Here is a 20,446-nt window from a genome sequence, read left to right as displayed (position 1 = left end):
GCTGGCTCAGGGGTGCAGGCACCAAGAGATGTCTGAGTTAGTGTGAGTGCAGGCACACTCTACCTGTAGCCCCCGGCTTTCCTGTAGTCAGCCCTTGCCTGCTTCTACATGGGGCCCTTGCATTGCCTTAGGCCTTGTGCTTGGTGTGCTCCCCTGCTGAGTGTTTTCTCCAGAGCTGACAAAGTGTGGCCTTACCACTCCAGGGAATGAGACCTCTCCTGTGGCCTGTGAAGCAGGGCTGAGGGCTGAGTAGACCTGCACCTTACCGGCCAACTATGTTGTCAAGCCGGCCCTAGCCTCTGTCCTGTGGCTTTGTCACAACGCTCAACCCTTGAGTGACACTGAAGCCCAGAGACAGGAAGCTGCCATGCGTGCGGGTTAGGTGGCCCCACGGGAAGGGGCTGCAAAAACACCTGAGCACAGTGTGGCTATCAGCCTGCTCCATCAGCTGGAGCCTGGAGCCATCAGCTGTCTGCCCTTTGGGCCCTGCCCAGTGCCGTCCTGGATGCCATTTCTCTGCAGCACATGGCAGAGCCCTTGAGCCTTGCCGCCCCACTGTCAGACACCCCCATTCTGCAGTACCTTCCCTCCCTTGACCACCACACCCTGCTCTCCTAGGAGTTCACGGACCTCGAACAGCGCATCAACTGCCTGGACCTAAAAGGTGTGTGTCCCCAGGGATAGCAGGGTGGCCAAGGGAGCGGTGGCTTCTGCAGGAGACACAGACTGGTGGTGGTGGTGTGGCCTGTCCACATCAAGATGCCTGCGCCTCCCCAGGGGAGAAGCTGGACTACAAGACCTGTGAGGCTCTAGAGGAGGTCTTCAAGAGACTGCAGTTCAAGGTCGTGGACCTGGAGCAGACCAACTTGGATGAAGATGTGAGTGCCCGCTGCCACCAGGCTCTTGGGCCCTCTTGTGCCTTGGCTGGGGAGAGGGCAGGGCCTCAGGAAGACAGACACGGATGTCTGATGTGACGAGGGTGGGCTAGAAACCCTGAAGGAGAGGCCTGGGGAGCTGGGTGAGGGGCGAGGCTGACAGGCATCTGGGAATTGCAGCTTCTGAGGGCTGAGTGTTCTTGAGCATAGCTTGGAAAAGAGCTCCACCCTCTCAGGTCATACAGGCCATTCCTGCCACTCTGTGGCTGCTCCCTGCCCAGAGCCCCTCCTATGGCACGGCCCATGTGTTTCCCTTGGCCACCTGATGTGAGGCCGAGCCCACGTGTTCCTGTCTCCAGGGAGCCTCAGCCCTCTTTGACATGATTGAGTACTACGAGTCGGCCACCCACCTCAACATCTCTTCCAACAAGCACATCGGCACCCGGGGCTGGCAGGCCGCAGCCCACATGATGCGCAAGGTGGGTACCCCACAGGCTGGTAGGAACCAGTGTGGAGAGGAGCCTTCCCCTGGCCCATCCCTCTGTCACTCCTCCCTCGCATGGCCCTTGGAAAGTGGCCGGTTTACTCATCAGTGCAAAGGCTGGGGCGGGGAGGAGGGGGCCTGTAGGATGACCCGTGCCTGCCTTGTCCCCCGCAGACAAGCTGCCTACAGTACCTAGATGCCCGCAACACACCCCTGCTGGACCACTCGGCGCCCTTTGTGGCTCGAGCCCTACGCATCCGCAGCAGCCTGGCAGTGCTGCACTTAGAAAATGCCAGCCTGTCCGGGCGGCCCCTCATGCTGCTGGGTAAGTCTGTGTCCGTGAGGCTGCTGCTGGCAGTGACCCGTGACAGGAGCTGGCCGTCACTCCTACCCACTCCCCAGCCACAGCTCTGAAGATGAACATGAACCTACGGGAACTGTACTTGGCGGACAACAAGCTCAACGGCCTGCAGGACTCGGCCCAGCTGGGCAACTTGCTCAAGTTCAACTGCTCCCTGCAGATTCTTGACCTGCGCAACAACCACGTGCTTGACTCGGGTGCGCCGCCTCCTGCTCCTGTCCACACTGTCCCCAGCCCCATGCCGTGGGGGGAGCGGGGAATGCTGGACACGTGTGGCGTCGCCCAATACTGTCCTCCCAGGGTTGCAGCTGGCATGGGGGACAGGTGACAGTGGCAGCCCTGAAGGCCAGGCACTGACCACCTGCCTCTTCCAGGTCTGGCCTACATCTGCGAGGGGCTCAAGGAGCAGAGGAAGGGCCTCGTGACCCTGGTGCTGTGGAACAACCAGCTCACGCACACAGGCATGGCCTTCCTGGGCATGGCGCTGGTGAGTCAGGGGACTTGGTCATTGGCCCCATCCTGCCTGGCCCCAGCACGCTTTGTTTTGTTTTGTTTAATTACATTTATTTTTGTGTGCATGCTTACATGTGGAAGATAGCTTGTAGGAGTCAGTTTTCTCCTCCCACCATGTACAAATATTTCATAGGAAAATCCAACTGGGATTTTCAGGTGTTCTGCCTGTTTCTTTTTTTCTTTTCTTTCTTTTTTCCTTTTCTTTTTTATTTCCTTCTTTCTTTCTTTCTTTCTTTTTTTTTTCTTTTTTTTTCTTTTTGAGACTGGGTTTCTCTGTGTAGCCTTGGCTGTCCTGGACTTGCTTTGTAGACCAGGCTGGCCTCGAACTCACAGAGATCCGCCTGCCTCTGCCTCCCGAGTGCTGGGAGTAAAGGCATGCACCACCACGCCCGGCTTTTTTTCTTTTCTTTGTTTTGTTTTTGGTTTTGTTGTTGTTTTGTTTTTGGTTTTGTTTTTTTGAGGCACAGTTTCCTTGTGTAACCTTGGTTGACCTGGACTTGCTTTATAGAACAGGCTGGCCTTGAACTCAGACGTTTGCCTGCCTCTTCCTCTGGAGTGCTGGAATTAGAGGTGTGCACCACCACTGCCCAGCTGGTCTCTGTTTTTTTAATTGCCTTTTTGTAATAAGACTATGTAGGACAGTGCTTTGCACACTTGGATTATGTTGTCCTAAAAGGTTAATATGGTGGAATCAGTAAGTTTTTAGTCTTCTTACTATCACATAATATATAAAGAAATTCCAGCAGGTACACTTTGATGGGAGGGGCACTTAGTGCCCAGTGCGCAGGTCCTCTCCCAGAAGCCTGTCTTCAGGGTCCTCAAAGCCATTCAGAGACAGGCCGGGCGAGGGCAGGGAGCCAGGCTGTGGGGGTGGGGGCCACCTGCGCTCTGCTGGGGAGTAGGCAGTGGGGGAGATTCAACATGGGAGGCATTTGAGTGTCTGGGCCTGTGGCAGCACTGTGCTGAGAGGCAAGAGGAGAGGAGACAGGGCTTACGCCTCGGCTCCTGTCCTGACACACGTTTGTGACACACATGGCTCCCTCTTCACCTTCCCTCTCCCTTCCAGCCGCATACACAGAGTCTGGAGACACTGAACCTGGGCCACAACCCCATTGGGAACGAGGGTGTGCGCAACCTCAAGAATGGGCTCATCAGCAACCGGAGTGTGCTGCGCCTCGGCCTGGCCTCAACCAAGCTCACATGCGAGGGTAGGATGCGGGCCATGCGCGCAGGGGCCAGTGGGGCTCGGCAGGGCGGCCAGCCGGTGGCCAGGCGTGGGGCCCTTGGCCAGCCCCTGCGGTCCCCCTCCCAGGCGCGGTGGCCGTGGCAGAGTTCATCGCCGAGAGCCCCCGCCTCCTGAGACTGGACCTCCGGGAGAACGAGATCAAGACAGGCGGGCTCATGGCACTGTCCTTGGCCCTCAAGGTGAACCACTCCCTGCTTCGCCTGGACCTCGACCGAGAGCCCAAGAAGGAGGCGGTGAGGGCGCTTGCTTTGTACCAGTGCTGTCTCAGGCAGGGCAGGTGGGAGGACAGGGAGGCCAGGGTGGGACGAGGAGGGAAGAGGCCACACAGAGCCCTAGCCAGGCCGGGTCCTACAGGTGAAGAGCTTCATCGAGACGCAGAAGGCACTGCTGGCTGAGATCCAGAATGGCTGCAAGCGCAACTTCGTGCTGGTGCGAGAGCGCGAGGAGAAGCAGCAGCTGCAGCTGTCAGCCTCCATGCCCGAGATCACCGTCACTGCACCCCAGCCCCTGGAGGAGCCTGGGGACTTGCCGGCCATGGGGGCGCAAAATGGGGGCCCTAGCCCCGGGCCTGGCCCTGACTCAGACTCGGACTCAGACTCTGACAGGGAGGAGCAGGAAGAAGATGAGGAGGTGGACCAACAGGACCAGCAGAGGGACGAGGGCGGCGCTGACCGGAGCTCCTCAGCCCCCTGCCCTGCCCTCGTGCCCTCCACGGACTCCCTAGGACCTGGGGACAAGAGCCCCCCAGGCAGCCCCTCCTCCCCCACTGAGCAACGTATTTCTGTCTCCAGCCCAGGCCGAGGCCACAAGGTGTTTGTGGTCACACGGGTGGAGAGTCCACCTGAGAGGCCAGAGCCCCCTGTTCCTCCCACCTTTGTCTCCTCTCCTCCCCCCTCTCCACCTTCCCCCCCTGCCTCGCCACCATCTCAGACCATGGACATCCGGGACCCAGAGTCACCCGAGGCTCAGCCCCAGCCAGAGCCACCTCAGGCAGGGCAGCCGCTGCCCAATGGCCTGAAGCCCGAGTTTGCCCTCGCGCTGCCCCCAGAGCCACCCCCAGGGCTGGAGGCTAAGGGGGGCAGCTGCAGCCTGGAACACGGTAAGAAGAGTGGGAGCCAGGGGTAGGCCATCAAGGAAGCACCTCTGGTGGGCCCCAGCCTCCCGCTCCTCAGAGTGGCCCATAAAGGGATAGGAAAGAGGATTTGGTCTTGGGTTCCCACCCTGGGCCCCAGATTTCCCCCTGGGGTGGGGACTGTGTGGTCTGGAGGGGCAAGGCTGTACCCCAACCTGCCTCTAAGGGAGCTGCCCCCTACTGCCTACAGCACTGCACCGCCCCCAGGGTGCCAGCAAGCTGGAGGAACTCCTCCTAGAGGCCAGTCAGGAGGCCCCACGGGACACACTGTGACACTGTAAGTAGGTGCCAGGTGTGGGGGCTGGGGAGGAAGAGCTAGGAGCCCTGCTCTGACCACTCCTCACCTCTGTTCCCCTAGTTCTTTTGTTCCGGCCAGTTTGTGATGAGCTGAAGCCATCCCCCAGGATCTGCTGACTCCTGCCTAGTCCCCCCAAGAAGCCAGGCGGGGTATCCCAGGCCTCGCTACAGCAACACTACAGCCACAAGGGGCACGGGGCTGGGAGTGGCTTCCCGGACTTGTGTCTGCCACTCCCCAGGTTGGGGCTGGGGTGGACCAGAGGAAGAGGATGCAAGGAGCTCTCCAGGGTCACCACCCACAAGGCTGCTCTGGTCCTAGAGGGTCCAGTGACCAGCCTGTCCTGGGAGGGATAGCAGTCAGGGCAGATGTAGAACGGCCCCTGGCCCCCTCAGGACCTAGCTGGTGAGCATGGTGGTGGTGTTTGCCAGCGCCTGTCGGGTGGGGCCAGTGAGAAGGAACAGAGCTTTCTTTTCTTAAGTGCAATAAAATCTATCAGGGAGCTGGGCATGCAGCAGTGGGGCTCTGGGACCCTGCTGCCCAGGCCACTGAGGCTGCGCCCTGGCAGGCACTACAGCAGTGGGCGGTGGGTGGATGGATGTGGTGAGGGTGGGCGGGGGCTGGGCCACTCCTGTTGGTGCAGCTGTCACACCTTTTCTAATAAATGGGAGCTGGGTTCACCATCTGCCTCTGTTTCGTGGGGTGGGGGACTGGCGGGACAGGGGGGTGGAAGAAAGAAGGTGCTGGGGCAAGGCTGGCTGAGGGCTGAGATGACAGGTCCAGGCTGACCCCGTTTGTTCTTTTGTTTTGTTTGGTTTGGTTTGGTTTTTTTTTTTTTTTTTTCAAGACAGGGTTTCTCTGTGTAGCCCTAGATGTCCTGAACTCACTTTGTAGACAAGGCTAGCCTTGAACTCAGAGATCCACCTGCTTCTGCTTCCCTGAGTGCTAGAATTACAGGCGTGTACACAGCGCCGAGCTGAACCCTGCCTGGCTTGAGCTAGGATATCCTACCCCACCCCCCACCCCCACCCCCAGTCAGGGTTTCTCTGTGTAGCCTTGGCTGCCTAGAACTCACTCCGTACACCAGGCTGGCCTCAAACTCACAGAGATCTACCAGCCTCTACCTCCCAAGTGCTGGGATTAACGGTGTGTGTCACCACCTTTCAGCAAGCTAGGATCTCTTACACTAGGCTAGCTGGCCCATGAATTTATGGAGCGTCTCCTGTCTCTGCTCCAGTCTCTTCATGAACACTGGGATTACTGATGTTATACTGGCTGGCTTTTACATGGGAGCTGGGATTTGAACTTGGGTCTTCCGGCTTGTACAGCAAGCTTTAAAAAATTTTTTTTAAGCCGGGCGTGGTGGCGCACGCCTTTAATCCCAGCACTCGGGAGGCAGAGGCAGGCGGATCGCTGTGAGTTCGAGGCCAGCTTGGTCTACAAAGTGAGTCCAGGATGGCCAAGGCTACACAGAGAAACCCTGTCTCCAAAAAAAAAAACAAAAAAAAAATTTTTTTATATATCTTTTTAATTTGCTAAGCTGTCTACCTCAGGTCACACTAGACACTTGTTTGGAAGCGTGGCTTGGGGAAGTCACACACAGTAGCCAGTGCCAACGAAATTACCACCTGTTGCATCCACCAGGGTGTATAATCTGGTACCAGTATAGCCACCCTGAGCCCCAAGCTGCATCCTTTCTTTGGGGGCCATGTGGGAGGGCATTGGAAGGAGGACCACCAGGCCACTCTGCTACCAGCCCCTTCTGGGCAAGGCTGAGGCATCCTGGGTCTTTCTGCCTGGTGGGAGTCCTGATCGTCCCCAACCACCTCAGGGGCTGTAGTCAGTGTATTAAGTCTCAGCAGCTCTGGCCCAGATGTACCCTCTGTCAGCCTGTGTGGGTCCTGGCACAGACTTTTTTTTTTTTTTTTTTTTTTCGAGACAGGGTTTCTCTGTGTAGTCTTGGCTGTCCTGGACTCACTTAGTAGACCAGGCTGGCCTCGAACTCACAGCAATCCGCCTGCCTCTGCCTCCTGAGTGCTGGGATTAAAGGTGTGCGCCACCACGCCTGGCTCTCTGGCACAGATCTTAACATGGCCTGAGGAATCAATCCTTTCCGACTGCTGCGGGTCGGATGTCCACCTCAGAAAGATGCCGAGGTCCTATGTTCCCGGAGCTCAGCGTCCCCAGAGCTCAGCGTCCGTGTGACCCTGTTGGAAAGTATACTTCACCAAGATGATGGTGTGAAAATGAGTCTCGGGTTGGCCCAAGCCAGTGTGACAAGAGTACTTATAAAGGGACCAGGGGCCATGGCTCAGTGGTACAGTACTTAGAAGCATGCCCCAGTGCCACCCTCAGCACCTCTCCCAACCCCCCAAAAACTGCACACATACACACTCACATGCGCACACATATACCTGTAGTCCCAGCTACTGGGGCCAAAAACAAGGCTTACTGGAGCCCAGGAACTCCAGGCCAGGCTGGGAAACAGCGAAATCCTGCCTCTTACCAAAATAAATGAATAAAGCCGGGCGTGGTGGCGCACGCCTTTAATCCCAGCACTCGGGAGGCAGAGGCAGGTGGATCGCTGTGAGTTCGAGGCCAGCCTGGTCTACAAAGCGAGTCCAGGACAGCCAAGGCTACACAGAGAGACCCTGTCTCAAACCACAACAACAACAAATGTGGACGTGGCCACAGATGGGGCAACGGGATTGGAATGACAAGCCACTGGCCGGGAGAGTTCTCTCATTCTCAGAACCTCCATACGCAGGAGACAACACCCCTCAGCAGCCACAGACAGCCACTAGCCGTTGTCACTGTGGCCTCAGCCTTTCAGAGCAGACGTGCCAGCTCTGTGGAGCTCACTGGTTTCCAGGGCCCTGGGATTGCAGGCTGGAGGTAGAGGTGATCATCTGGCCCCATGTGTCTTCCCGCCAAAAACTCAGCCACTTGTCCATCTTTGTTTTGGTTTCTCTGGGTAGCCTTGACTCTCCTGGATTCACTTTGTCGACCAGGCTGGCCTCAAAATCAGAAATCCACATGCCTCTCTCCCAAGTGCTGGGATTAAACATCGAGCCGTCACCTCCCAGGTGCTGTAAAATTGTTTTAAAATACTTTTATTATTTTTGTTTTCATTTTTTGAGACATGATGTTTGTTTGTTTGTTTGTGACAGGGTTTCATTGTTTTAGCCATGGCTGCCCTAGAACTCATTATGTAGACCAGGCTTATATTTTTGGTTATGAGCCTAGCCTTTAACAGCTGAGCCATCTCTCCAGCCCAACCAGGCTGGCCTCAAACACAAGAGATCCACCTGCCTTTGCCTCCCAAAAACTGGGATTAAAGGTGTGCGCCACCACATGGGTGAGACATAATCTTTCTACATGGCCTTGGCTCTCCTGAAATTCAGAGACTCTCCTGCATATTTATTGAGAGAGGAGTTGGGGGGGTGTTGGTGTGTGGAGGTCAAAGGTCAACTTGTAGGAATGGGTTCTCAGGGAAGCCTCCTAGGTTACAGTCAAGTCAGGCTCCGAGCGTCTTTACCCCGTAGCTCCCCCACCCCTTTTTTCCCCTCTTTCTATGTGGGGGAGCGTAAAATGGACTCACTTTAGATTTTTAAATTACATTTATTTGATGATTTTTGTGGGGTTGGGATTCATGTGGCCTGACAAATGTGGCAACTTGCTGGAAGCAGATCACACCAGGTTGTCAGGCTTGGGCACAGGCACGTGTACTCACTGAGCCATCTTGCTGGACTTGCTGAGGGACTGGTGGAGGCCCAAGCTGGATTCTTGGCTGACACCCCAAAAGGTCCCCCAGGAATCCAGATACGAAGGTCATCTGGCCTGCAGAGACCTCACCAAGGCTTCCTGGCTAGCATGTGCTCAGGACCTTGGTGGGTAGGCAACAGCTTGCTATCTGAGTGAAATGGAGCATTTCAAGATTTCCAAGGTGTTTAAAAAAAAAAAAAAAAAAAAAAAGAGATTTCCAAGGTGTGCTGGGTGTGGTGGCGCACGCCTTTAATCCCAGCATTCAGGAGGCAGAGGCAGGTGGATCGCTGTGAGTTCAAAGCCAGCCTGGTGTACAAAGCAAGTCCAGAACAGCCAAGGCTACACAGAGAAACCCTGTATAGAAAAATAAAAAATAAACCGGGCGGTGGTGGCTCACGCCTTTAACCCCAGCACTTTGGAGGCAGAGGCAGGTGGATCTCTGAGTTTGAGGCCAGCCTGGTCTACAAAGTGAGTCCAGGACAGCCAGGCCTCTGCTACACTGAGAAACTCTTATCTTGAAAAACAAAACAAAACAAAAATTAATTAATTGAAATAAAAATGATTTCTAAGGTACAGGCAAGGCATCAACCTGGCCTCAGGGGGCACAGGCACTCTTGTGTCTCCTGCCTCTACAAGTGAGATTTCCTCTCAGAAACAGACAGGGGCAACAGACCCTCACAGCACTACAGGGAGCTTGGGGGGTTTGAGGGGCTTTTTTGTTTTGTCACAGGGTCTCTCTTTGCAGTCCTGGTCATTCTGGCTTTGTTGGTTTGGGTATTGTGTTCTTGGGTGTTCAAGATAGGGCTTCTCAGTGCAGCCCTGACTGTACTGGACCTCACTTTGTAGACCAGGCTGGCCTCAAACTCAGGAAGATTTGCCTGCCTCTGCCTCCCGAGTGCTGGGCTTACAGGCGTGGGCCACCACGCCCAGGATCGTGGTTATTCTGAAACTCATTAAGGAGACCAGACTGGCCTTGAACTCAGACATCCTCCTGCCTCTGCCTTCCAATGTTTAAAGATTTATTGTTTAATATGTATGAGTGTTTGCCAGCACATATGTCCATAGAGGCTCAGAGACGCTGTCAGATCCCCTGGAATTGTGTTGGGTCAGATTCCCTGCAAGAGCAGTAAGTGCTCGTAGCCACTGGGCCATCCTTTCAGCCATCTCAGAGGCTCTGACCCTGATCCCTGACTCCTGTCTTTCGGATCTGGGTGGAAGATACTCTCACCCTGGTTGGAGGACTTGGTTCCATATGGACGGCTTCAGGCATTTGGGTCTTGAAATAATGCTTGCCACTCACCAATAATGTAGAGATCCAACAGGAACCCCTAATCTTATTTATTTATTTATTGGTTTTTGGAGACAGGGTTTCTCTGTGTAGTCTTGGCTGTCAGGACTCACTTTGTAGACCAGGCTGGCCTCGAACTCACAGAGATCCTCCTGCTTCTGCCTCTCAAGTGCTGGGATTGAAGGTATATGCCACCAGGCCTAGCTCCGGATCTTACTTTTAATACATGTACATGGGGGGCGGGGGTTGCATGTGAGAGCAGTGACCACAGGGGCCAAAAGAGGGTATAGGGTTCCTTGGAGCTGAAATTAACAGGCAGAGGCAGGTGGGATCTTGGGATATGGGTTTTGGGGACCAAAGATGGGTCCTCTGCAAGGGCAGCAAATGTTCCTGACTGCCCCTGTGTACCATTCCCATGGCTCACTGTTTTCTGTGTACAAATGTGGAGGCCAGAGGACAACTTGTGGGAGCCGGTTCTCTTTCCACTGGGGTCTGATTCTGGTGGCCAGGCTTGGCAGAATATGCCTTTATTGGCGGACTGACTGTGGAGCCAGCTTTTAAAATATTTTTGTTTCCTCTTCCCCTTTGCCCACCCCTCCTTCCCCTCCTCCTCTTCCCCCTCCCTCTCCCCCTCCTCCTCCTGGAGTGCTGAGATGAACGGTGTGAGCCACATACCCAGCACTGTGACACTCCTAACATGAGCCTTAGACACAGCAAGGCAGACAGACACTTCCTGACAACTACAGGGATCCCCTGGCCTCTTTTCACTCAGCTAGTAAACAACTGTGAGAGGCCAAGGCAGTCAGGGATAGACTGGCTTACACCTGAGGCCTAAGGAATGAAAAGCCAACCAGTGGACCACATAGCCAGAGAGTGGGTGACTTTGTAGAGCTCATGGTTCCTGGGGTGAAGGGTACTGTCCTCGTAGTCCTCAGGGTCCTGGCTCAGAAGTCAGTGGTTCAGTCAGGAGTATAACTCAGCAATAGAGCCTCTGCATAGACTCCCCAAATGAGGGGCTGGGGTGTGGTTCAGTGGTAGAAGCCCCTGCCTAGAATCCCCCATTGAGAGGCTGGGGGTGTGGCTCAGTGGTAGAGCCCCTGCCTAGAATCCCCCAGTGAGGGGCTGGGGGTGTGGCTCAGTGGTAGAGCCCCTGCCTAGAATCCCCCAGTGAGGGGCTGGGAGTGTGGCTCAGTGGTAGAGCCCCTGCCTAGAATCCCCCCACTGAGGTTCTCATTAAATCTGCAGTACCACAAAACACCATCCTCTTGATCTCAGGTGTCTTTGTAACAGTGCTGAGCTCTGTAGCTCCTTTCCCACCACACTACCGTGGGTGAGGGACCCCAGCCTAAGTGTGTGGCTGCAAATGTAACCACTGGGGACCCACTGCTTGGTGTCTGACCATGCTAGCAGGAAGGGCCCAGTCACACACAGTTCACGTTGTCCTGCCTGGCTTTGCCCTGACTGCATTCACTTTATGTCCCAATCCTTGTTCCTCAACTACCCTGCTGGTGACATGGCTTCATAGTCTGTAACCAGCCGGAGCAAGTGACCCTGGACTGACCTCAACAGACAGTTACCTGCCTATCTGGGGAAGGCGGTACCACCCACACCCATCCGGCCCAGACCTAATTAACAAACATGCTGAGGGGTGGAGCCACCTGGTGAGGTCACAGGCACCGCCCTGGGAATTGTCAGCTTCTGCCCTGCCCACAGAGGGCAGGCTAGGGTGTGGGGACAAAGGCCTGGGATCCCCTGAGGCCTGGGTGCTGCTCCCCTTCACCTGAGTCAACTCAGCGTCTGCCCTTCATCTCCCCTGCCCCCGCAGCCTCACCCACCACCCCTGCAAGCCGCCTACTACCTGGGATGCCAACTTGAGTTGCCAGGATGCAGTCTAGGGCCTGCCTCTCTGAGGAGGAAGTGGGTGGGGGCAGGTGGCATCCTCACCGAGCCTGAAATCCAGGACATGAAAGGCAGCCCCAGCTTTCCACAGCTTCCTTTATTGCTTCATTGAGTCCCATGTTCCTCACTGATCCTCCTCTGCTCACTCATACACCGGCGTGGCAGCTGCCAACTCCAGGAAGCCACCACCTGCCACGCTTTGGCTTCCAAAGCCATCAGGGTGTGTGACCATCCCATACTTTATTGTTCTTGAGCTCAGCCCTGCCCTTACATCTTCATCAGGGCAAGCGGGATGTTGCTGTCACCTGTGGCTGGTGTTCATCCCACACCCAAGCAGCTTTTATACCCCTGAAATTAAAGGACTTGGGTCGCCTGCCTTGGCTTGCCCCCGTGGGTCCGGTCCCGGGGATGATGCGCCTCTCTACTATGTCCTGATCCATGGCCCTCCTGGGATGCCCCTTCTTTGGGACTAGCCTTGGGATCCTCCCGGGATGGGGACTTGGGCGGGGTGGGAGGCTTGAGCGCGCTGACTGCCCGGATGAGGCCCATGCGGCGGCGAATGGAATGGTCCAGGTTGACAGTGCAGCGCAGCAAACTCTGCGCCTCCGCCACGGTGAAGGGGAAATCAGTGCCCAGAAAGCGCTCAAAGAGCTCGGGGTCGCCATCCAGGTCCAGTACGTTCTGTAAGGCCTTGGTCATGGTGTGCAGTTCACTACTGTTATCGCAGAAGACGTCCCAGAGACGCGCGCGGCCCTCGGGCGCGCCCCCCGCCTGCTGCCTGTCCTCTAGGCATTGCAGCACCCAGCTGAGGCGACAAGGCCACTGGTTGGCGAGCACGACCCAAGCCACTGCGTGGCGCGGCGTGGGTCCCACGCGGTCGGGCTGCTGGTGCTGCTGCTGTTGCAACAGGCGCACCGTGATGGGCACCGTGTTGACGATGCGTCTCATGGACACCACGTTGTCGGGCACATACTCATACAGGCAGTCGCGCTCGTCGTGCAGACAGCTCAGCGCCTCTTGGATGCGCCGCGCCGCCTCCGCGTCCACTTGGCCCTGCGTGCGCTCCGCGTCCGCCTGCGTCTCCACCGCCAGCAGCTGCGTCCCCTCTCCCGAGCCTGAGCCTGAGCCCCCGAGGCTCTGCGACTGCAGCTTGAACGTCAGCTCTCGGAAAAGCAGGTCGTCGCGGCTGCGCACCGCGTCATGCAGGAACTGTAACTTGGTGCGACGGCCCATGACCGGCACCGAGAAGGGCAGCGTGACCGTGCGGTTGAGGAACAGGTAGCCGTTGTCCGCCGTGCCCTTCATGTTGCCCGCGCTCTCCAGGCACGCGGCCAGGATGCTGGGATCCACCACCAGGATGAAGATGAAGGGCGCGTGGCTGTCGGACAGCAGGGTGTTGATGGCGTTCAGGACTCCCACCACGCGCTCCGGGTAGCACGTGTCCAGCCCGGTGACCTCGAGGACCACGCGCAGCCGGCGTCGCTGATAGATCTCCAGGAAGCATAGGAAGTCTGTGAGCAGCTCCACCTCCTTCTTCACCTCGCACATGAAGCCCAGCTGGCTGCCGAACTTCTCACGCGACACCAGGCGCTCGATCTTCTTGCGCTGGCTCACGAACAGGTGTTTGCCCACGGAGTACACGGCCATGAGCAGCCCGGAGCCCGACAACGTGGTGGCCGCGCCGCCCAGCGCCTTGAGCATGCCACGACCCGCGTGGCCCGGCGCGTGGCCTCCCAGTGACAGGTACAGCAGCCCCACGCCCAGGCACAGCGCGGCCAGCAGCGCCAGCAGCGCCAGGCACACGCGGCGTCGGCAATGCCACTCGCGTAGGCAGTGGCCTTCGCGCGGGCCACCGGGCTTGTTGCCCAGCACCGAGTACACGCTGAAAGGCAGCGCGCCGTAGTGGTGGCGGATGCCCTCGCACAGGGTGGTCACCAGCCCCGCCCACAGCTTGTCCGTGCCCGCGTACTGCCAGGCGCTGAAGCGGATGAAGAGGAAGCGCACGTTCCTGCGACGCAGGTGCAGTTCGGTGATCATCGGCTGCAGAAACACCAGGTACCACAGCAGCTGCGGGACGCCCCAGCCGCGCACGCTCCGAGGCCGCCACTGCACGCGCTGCAGCTCCTCGCTCTCGCGCTGCGCGGCCTCCTGCTGCATCAACGCTGGGAGAAGGGAGGGAAGATGTCAGTGGTGCACGTAGGAGGAAGAGGGAGGCCTGGAGGTCGAGGACGGAAGTAGGGACCTCCCTGGAGAGAGGATGAGAGGGAGGTAGAGCCAGGCCCAGGCAAGAAGGTAAGGCAGGTTGGATGTCACAAGGAAGACATAACTCCCTTAAGATTTGACCACTTGGGGAATGGATGGACGGATAAATAAATTAATAAAATGCCCGCGTACAAGAATATAAACGGATAGATGAGCAGATGAAATGTAACATAATATTATGGCTGTATGGATGAACAAATGAATGAAAAACCTAAGTACGGGAAGATGAATGGACAGATGAATGAATGAATGAATGAATGAAATGCCCGGATACAAGATGAATGAACGGAGATATGAATGAATGAATGAGTGAAACGTGGGAGAGAATGGGCAAGGCAGCAGGTACAGCCTGCATCTTTCTCTGGCTGTCTGCCCCACTCTTGGTGTTCCTGAGGACGGATGCGTGTGTCCTAGGGAGGACCCCTGGCTATTGTCCTGGTCATTCCTGCATGACCCCCCCACCCCCCCCCCGCCCCACCAGACACCAAGGAGGTGCTGGCATCTGAACAATGGATGATGAGTGAGTGCTCTGGAACAGGATGTGAGGCCAGTGTCACCTCGCCCATGACCGAGCCCAGGGCTGGAACTCTGGAGCATCCTTCTCTTATTCCCTGATCTTTTCTCTCACTGCACCCTTGTAACAACACGGGGCAGAAACAAACAGTCAGCAGGGGCTGACCTCCAGGCGTGACTGAGTGCCGCCTAGGCTGCCCGCTGTGTCCAACCAGTGTGTGTATTTCGGGGAGGCTCTTTCAGGGTGGATTTTGGTGGGGATGGACGTGACAGGGAGTGAGGGGGCATGACTTGGAGAACAGGGCAGGCACCTGACACCATGATCCTGTTCCCCTCCCCCCCTGCCGCCCACAGATACTCACTCATGATTTTGTCCAGCATCAGGTGAAGACGGCAGCCAAAGGGGGCGTAGAAACCCACGGTCACGGGGACAGGCACGTGACACAGAGTTTTAGCCAGACAGCTGCAGTAGACATCATCCTCCGTCAGGATGTCTAGGGGTGGGAAAGGGAAACTGAGTCAACGAGGTCGGTCGGGTGCCACCCTCCCTCCTCCTGCGTGCTCTCCACACGCCTCCAGCCCTGCCCTGCCACCAGCAAACTCCTTCCTGAATTCCCCGAGGTGATTCAGGTCAAACCCCTGGATGGAAAAGGGACATCTCTGCCCCTTCTGGGCTCTGGCCCTACACTGTCCCCAGCCCCGGCCCAGCGGCTTGTGGAATCTGGCTATCCCTAGGCCTGCTCAGCCCTCTACATGCCTGTGGCTCTCATGGGAAAATCCCACGGGCCTTTCTTGGGGGCAGGAGGTCCTCAGCAGCTATGTCACCCTCACACCCTTAGAAGCCCCACACGCTCCCTAGTTCCGCTCAGTTCCTACCAGGGATTTAGGATCTGTGAAACCTGTGAGCCACTTGTCTCTTCTTGTGACAAGACACTAGGGCACACGGAGAGTAAAGAGGCTGTCTCAGTCATTGGTCAATGCCCCTCTATCCAGTGGCCACTCAGGATTCAAGTTCCCTGTCCCAGAGAGCCTCAGACATAAGCACCCTAATGTTTCCTCTGTGGGAGAGGTGGGCACCCTGTCCCCTGAGATTTGCTTTTGGACCTAGAATTGGGATATCCAAAAGGTAGGGTCCAATCATGGAAGTTGGGCCAGACGCGTGGGATGTGGTGGGCTGCCGGCTGTGGCTGTGGCTGCACATGGTAACCAAGCCAGGAGGAAGCTTAGGATAAAGGTGAGCTGAGGTGACACTGGCCTGGGCGGGCCTCATCCCCAGCCATGCCTAATCAATGGGTGATCTCACTTTACTAAGCCTTTTTTTTTCCTGAGTGTGAAATGGACAGGTCGGCCCCACCGGCCATGCCCAACCTTTCTGTGAGTCCTCACTACCTGTTGCTCGGGTTGGGTTCTGAAACAGCTGTGTGTCCCCACCTTTGCCACCCCCACCCCTGAGCCTGGGTCAGGCTGCCAGCCCCTCCCTCCCTCCCTCCCTCCCTCCCTTCCTCTCTCCCTCTGCTGGACTCTGCAGCTGCCAGCTTCCTGGCCCCCTTTTTCTGAGGGGCACCCCAAGCTTATGCAAGCTTGTCTCTCCTTCGCTGTCTCTGAAGCAGCCCACCCCAGAGCCTGTGATTCCGAGCTTGGATCTGGGGGCGGGGGCGGGGATGGTACCCTAATATAGGTCCTGGTGTGATGGTCCCATTTCAAGGCCAGGGTCCCCTTCCCTACCTGTCTTATTTGTCTTTAAAATGATTGTCACCTAGCAATCCTATAACTTCTCTCTAAGCTGTCTCCCTATGGAGACAGGTGACCAAATCGGCCCCCTCCATCCGCAAGTGCTCTCCGTTCCCCAACCCGCTCTCTATCTCTTCTTTAACTTCCACTCTTGACCTGTGTCCCCTCCCCCGTGCCCCCCTCCTCCCCGCAACCAGTGCTGGCCAACAAGCTGCCTCAGATCCTCATCACCCCTTGTCCCTTGTCCTCCCTGGCCTGGTGAGCCAGTGGAGGGAGGGCTAAGAAGAGCGAAAGCAGAGGCAGGGCACCAGCAAAGGCACAGGGTAGAGGCGCGGAGCACAGGCCTGGCCCGGAAGTCAGAGCCCCCCAATAGTCGAGGCAGAGACCCAGGGATTGGGATATGACAGGGACCGGAGTGTGTGTGGAGTGAGGACAGGCCCAAGGCGCCAGCCAGGGAGCAGAAGGCTCAGGCAGAAGCAAGGCAGGTAGGGAACAACGCGGCCCCAAAAGGAAGGCCTGGGCTGAGCACCGGCGCCGTAGGCGGTGAAGGAGCCGCAGGCGGCGGGCGCAGGCAGGGGCCGCGCCTCGGTGGGCTCGCTGGGCTCCAGGAGGGCGCCGGCTGCAGAGGGCAGGGCTGGGCCGTGGCTGGCCTCGACTGCTACTGCGGTGGGTGAGGAGGTGGCGGGCTGGGGGGCGGCGCTGGCTGGTCCCGTGTGGGCAGCGGCGATCGCGGGTGGGCCCTTCTGGGCCCCGCGAACTGGGCAGAGCCGCTGCCTCAGGGGGCTGGGAGGGAGGGGTGAGGGTTGTCGCTGCTGCTGTTGCTGCTGCTGCTGCTGCTGCCGCCGCTGTCGCTGCACAATGAAGGGTTGGGGACACCGGCGACAGCTGCTGCAACCCCTGTGGCTGCAGTAGGCCTGCTGCCAGTGAGCCTGTGGGGACAGCTGACAGGGCCCATGGGCACGAGTGGCCACCTGGTCCTGGTACCACTGACGACAGCATCCTGGAAGGAAGGAAGTGGGGTTGACTGGGACTGAGTCCCGGTCCCCCTGGGGACACTGGCTTAAACCAGGCTGTGCTGTTCTGTGAGGCCACACTGGAGCATCCATGGGAGCCCCAGAAGCCCCAAGAGTGAGGGAGGCAGAAGGACACTGGGGGAGGGCAGGGCAGGGACAGGACACAGGGTCTGTGCTGTCCAGGGAGGACAGAGAGAGGACAGCTGTTTGTGCATCTTGCCACCCCAAATCCTGAGACCAATTTCCTGCATTCCTGGGTGGGGGAGGGGAGGATGTCCCCTCCTCAAAGTCTCAGGGTGAGGATGGTTGAGATCTGCTAGGAGCTAACCTGGCTGGTCGGAAGTGGCAAGAGTAATACGTGGTGGCCATGGAGAAGGGGACAGGCCAGGGGTTAAGAAGGCAGGTGGACCCTGAGCTGCCAGACTCCGGAAGAGTCTGTGACAGTCTTCACCGCCCCCTCCCGGCTCCCCTTGGTCACTGTGGGAGCCCCAAGCCACTGTCTCAGACATATTCAATAGGGGTCTCTCCTTTTACCTTCCCACCTCCCACCATATGGCTCCTTCTGGAAGCTGACTCTCCCCTCCCCCCACCACTACCCTCCCCCCCAGCATGGAGATTTTCAGAAGGAACTCCCTCCCCTGTTTCCACCCATAGTGAACACTCTAGGTTTGGACTTCACGGGAGGCAAGCATGGTGGGGCACACCTGTGGTATCAGATTTGTGGGAGGCCTAGGCAGGAGGAGTGTTTGAGCCTAGGAGGTCAAGGCTAGCCTGGGCTATAGAGTGAGACCCCGTCTTAGCCGGTTTCAGTAAGACCAGTTTTACACGCTGTAGCCCAGGCTTGCCTGGAACTTGCAACAATCCTCCTACCTCAGCCCAGAAAATGCTGAGACTACAGGCGTGTGCTACATTGGCTCTTGTGTGGCTTTTCTGGCTTTTCTTCTGTTGTACATACATTCAGCACGCGCGTGCGCGCGCACACACACACACACACACACACACACACACACACACACACACACACGCCACAACGCATTCCCTCAAAAATGAACACTTACCTTTTTGGTGCCCCAATTCAGGATCCCAAAAATATCGTTCGTTCGGGGGCCGGGCACTCTTGGTGAAGTGGGCGGTGTAGTTTTTCTGCATGGCGGGCCGTGACGTCCGAGGCCCGTTCCTAGGTGGTAAGGTCAGGGTTCAGTTTGTTGGGGGTCCCCGGCCTGTTCTGAGGTGACCCCCTGTGACCTTGGACCGGCAAAAGACAGGGTCTAGATGGGGAGGGGGAGGCCTTCCCTGGGTCACTGGAATGGAGACGTTCACATGGCCACGTGAATGAAAGACAGTGGCCAGGTGATGGAGGAGGGGTGTTACTGTGGGGCCAGGTGGGGAGTACAGAGGTTGGGGGGTGGGGGCGGGTAGCGCTAGAGGAGACTGATGCTTCCTGGCCAGAGAAGCCACCAAACAGAGCTAGACTGAAATCTAAGAGTAAGGGAAGTGCCCGGCATGGTGGCCAGCACGCCTTTAATGCCAGTACTCAGGAGACAGAGGCAGGGGCATTTCTGTGAGTCTTGAGGCCAGTGAGACCTTCTTCGTTTAAGCAAATGCATAAACAAACAAATGTGGGGAACTAAACAAGGCCACGGAGAGAAGGGAGGTCTGGGGGTGGGGGGGCTGGGAAGGCGAGCCCGGTGGCCTTCTGCGGAGACACAGAAAGCCTCAAGGGGGGGGGCGCAGCGAGTTTAGAGGGTTCAGAATAGGAGTCCAAGTGGAGCTGGGAAAGATACTATCTGGCCCATGACGATGACGAGGAGGATGAGAATCTGGGTGATTAGGCTTAGCGGCCAGGCCGGTGGTCCCGCCTGCCACCGCGCCATCCCCCCACCCCCCCCCCCCCCCCCCGTCCCCAGCCTCGGTTCCCAGTACCTACCTGGTGGTGGCCCCCGCGGCCCCAGCTCCCTGCCCGTGGCCCCCGCGCAGGCCTGGCTGGAGCCCAGTGGCGCCCGCTCGGCCGGTTCTCCTGCGTGTGTCCCCGCCCTTCAGGCAGGCGCCTGGCCTGCTGCTCTCTAGGACTGGGTGCCCCTGACAGGATGAACCCAGGAGGGGGTGGAGAGTCACAGCAGTCTTCTGGGCACCTCTTCTGGAAAGGAGGAGGCAGAAAGAACTCCAGACAGACAGTGCCTCAGCTAGGTCCTCCGTGGCCCAGTTGTGTGACTGTGGGTCAGTGACTTCATCTCTCTGGGCCTCTGCTTCCTCATTGATGAATGGGCCAGGTTGGCACCTGCTTTTTGAGGCTGTCAAACGGATGAGTCTGCCCAGCCTGGGGCCTGGCCCTTCGGTACAGCACCAGCTGACCCATTTACCAGGCTCTGGATGCCGTGTGCAGGACCCCGGCAATAGCACACCTGGCCACCTGTAATCTTTTTTTTTTTTTTTTTTGAGACAGGGTTTCTCTGTGTAGCCTTGGCTGGCCTAGACTCGCTTTGTAGACCAGGCTGGCCTCGAACTCACAGTGATCCACCTGCCTTTGCCTCCCAAGTGCTGGGATTAAAAGGCATGCTCCACCACCGCCCGGCCCACCTGCAACCTTTATCACAGAACTGTGGAAAGGCCCGCTCCACACAGGAGAAAACTGAGGCCCAGAGACGCAAAGCCCCAGACTACACAGAGTAGGAGGCAGTCACTTCTGGGGGTTCTACCCTGTGCCTACTAGGGCCAGGGTAGTGCTGGGCAAAGGGGTACACTATACTGTGGAATTCTTTCCTCAAAACAAGGTTGGGGGTGAGGGGGGGTTGCTTCCTGCTGTCAGGGCCAAGCCACCTTCCTCCCACTGTGAAGTTTCTTTTCTCCTTCTTTGGGGGAGGGTTCCCTGGTCCACCTGGGAGGCAGGGGTGTATCAAGAAGTGGGGTGCAAGCTAGCCTGTGCAGCAAAAAACGGAGCAGAGATCCCAGGAGGGTGGGTCCTGGGAGGGGCGGAGGGGACCAGGCGGCATGGGGGGGGGGTCACTAGGCAAATTGGGGAACAAAGAGTTTGTTTGTAGGGAATTGGGAAGGGCTGGCCAGGGACCGCCA

At 57.6% G+C, this 20,446-nt stretch overlaps 2 protein-coding genes across 3 annotated transcripts in view; one reads left to right on the top strand and one right to left on the bottom strand.

Annotated features, from left to right (window-relative positions):
* The window catches only part of Ppp1r37 (protein phosphatase 1 regulatory subunit 37), a 31,938-nt gene extending 26,423 nt beyond the window's left edge, over positions 1-5,515 (top strand). Inside the window, exons 3-13 of the mRNA XM_051162534.1 lie at positions 619-664; positions 778-878; positions 1,235-1,354; positions 1,534-1,684; positions 1,762-1,917; positions 2,095-2,207; positions 3,300-3,441; positions 3,546-3,712; positions 3,834-4,578; positions 4,802-4,888; positions 4,970-5,515. Coding sequence (XP_051018491.1) covers positions 619-664; positions 778-878; positions 1,235-1,354; positions 1,534-1,684; positions 1,762-1,917; positions 2,095-2,207; positions 3,300-3,441; positions 3,546-3,712; positions 3,834-4,578; positions 4,802-4,884 — 1,824 coding nt within the window. The 3' untranslated portion in view covers positions 4,885-4,888; positions 4,970-5,515. The remainder of the gene's footprint in view (positions 1-618; positions 665-777; positions 879-1,234; positions 1,355-1,533; positions 1,685-1,761; positions 1,918-2,094; positions 2,208-3,299; positions 3,442-3,545; positions 3,713-3,833; positions 4,579-4,801; positions 4,889-4,969) is intronic.
* Positions 5,516-11,892: 6,377 nt separating this feature from the next.
* Positions 11,893-19,619, bottom strand: Nkpd1 (NTPase KAP family P-loop domain containing 1). Of its 2 annotated transcripts, XM_051162532.1 has the most exons (5): positions 19,305-19,619; positions 18,436-18,554; positions 16,894-17,364; positions 14,996-15,127; positions 11,893-14,020 (listed from the first exon to the last, which is right to left on the bottom strand). In XM_051162532.1, exons 2-5 carry the CDS (start codon positions 18,524-18,526, stop codon positions 12,213-12,215), a joined length of 2,502 nt encoding a protein of 833 aa, XP_051018489.1. In that variant the 5' UTR covers positions 18,527-18,554; positions 19,305-19,619; the 3' UTR covers positions 11,893-12,212. The 2 variants fall into 2 exon arrangements, with proteins under 2 accessions (XP_051018489.1, XP_051018490.1); XM_051162533.1 differs by lacking the exon at positions 16,894-17,364.
* Positions 19,620-20,446: the final 827 nt, after the last annotated feature.

This window comes from Acomys russatus, chromosome 19, assembly GCF_903995435.1.
Source record: "Acomys russatus chromosome 19, mAcoRus1.1, whole genome shotgun sequence".
NCBI classification, from domain to species: Eukaryota; Metazoa; Chordata; class Mammalia; order Rodentia; family Muridae; genus Acomys; species Acomys russatus.
Note: the sequence above shows the minus strand (reverse complement) of the source record. Positions and strands in the feature narration are given on the sequence as shown.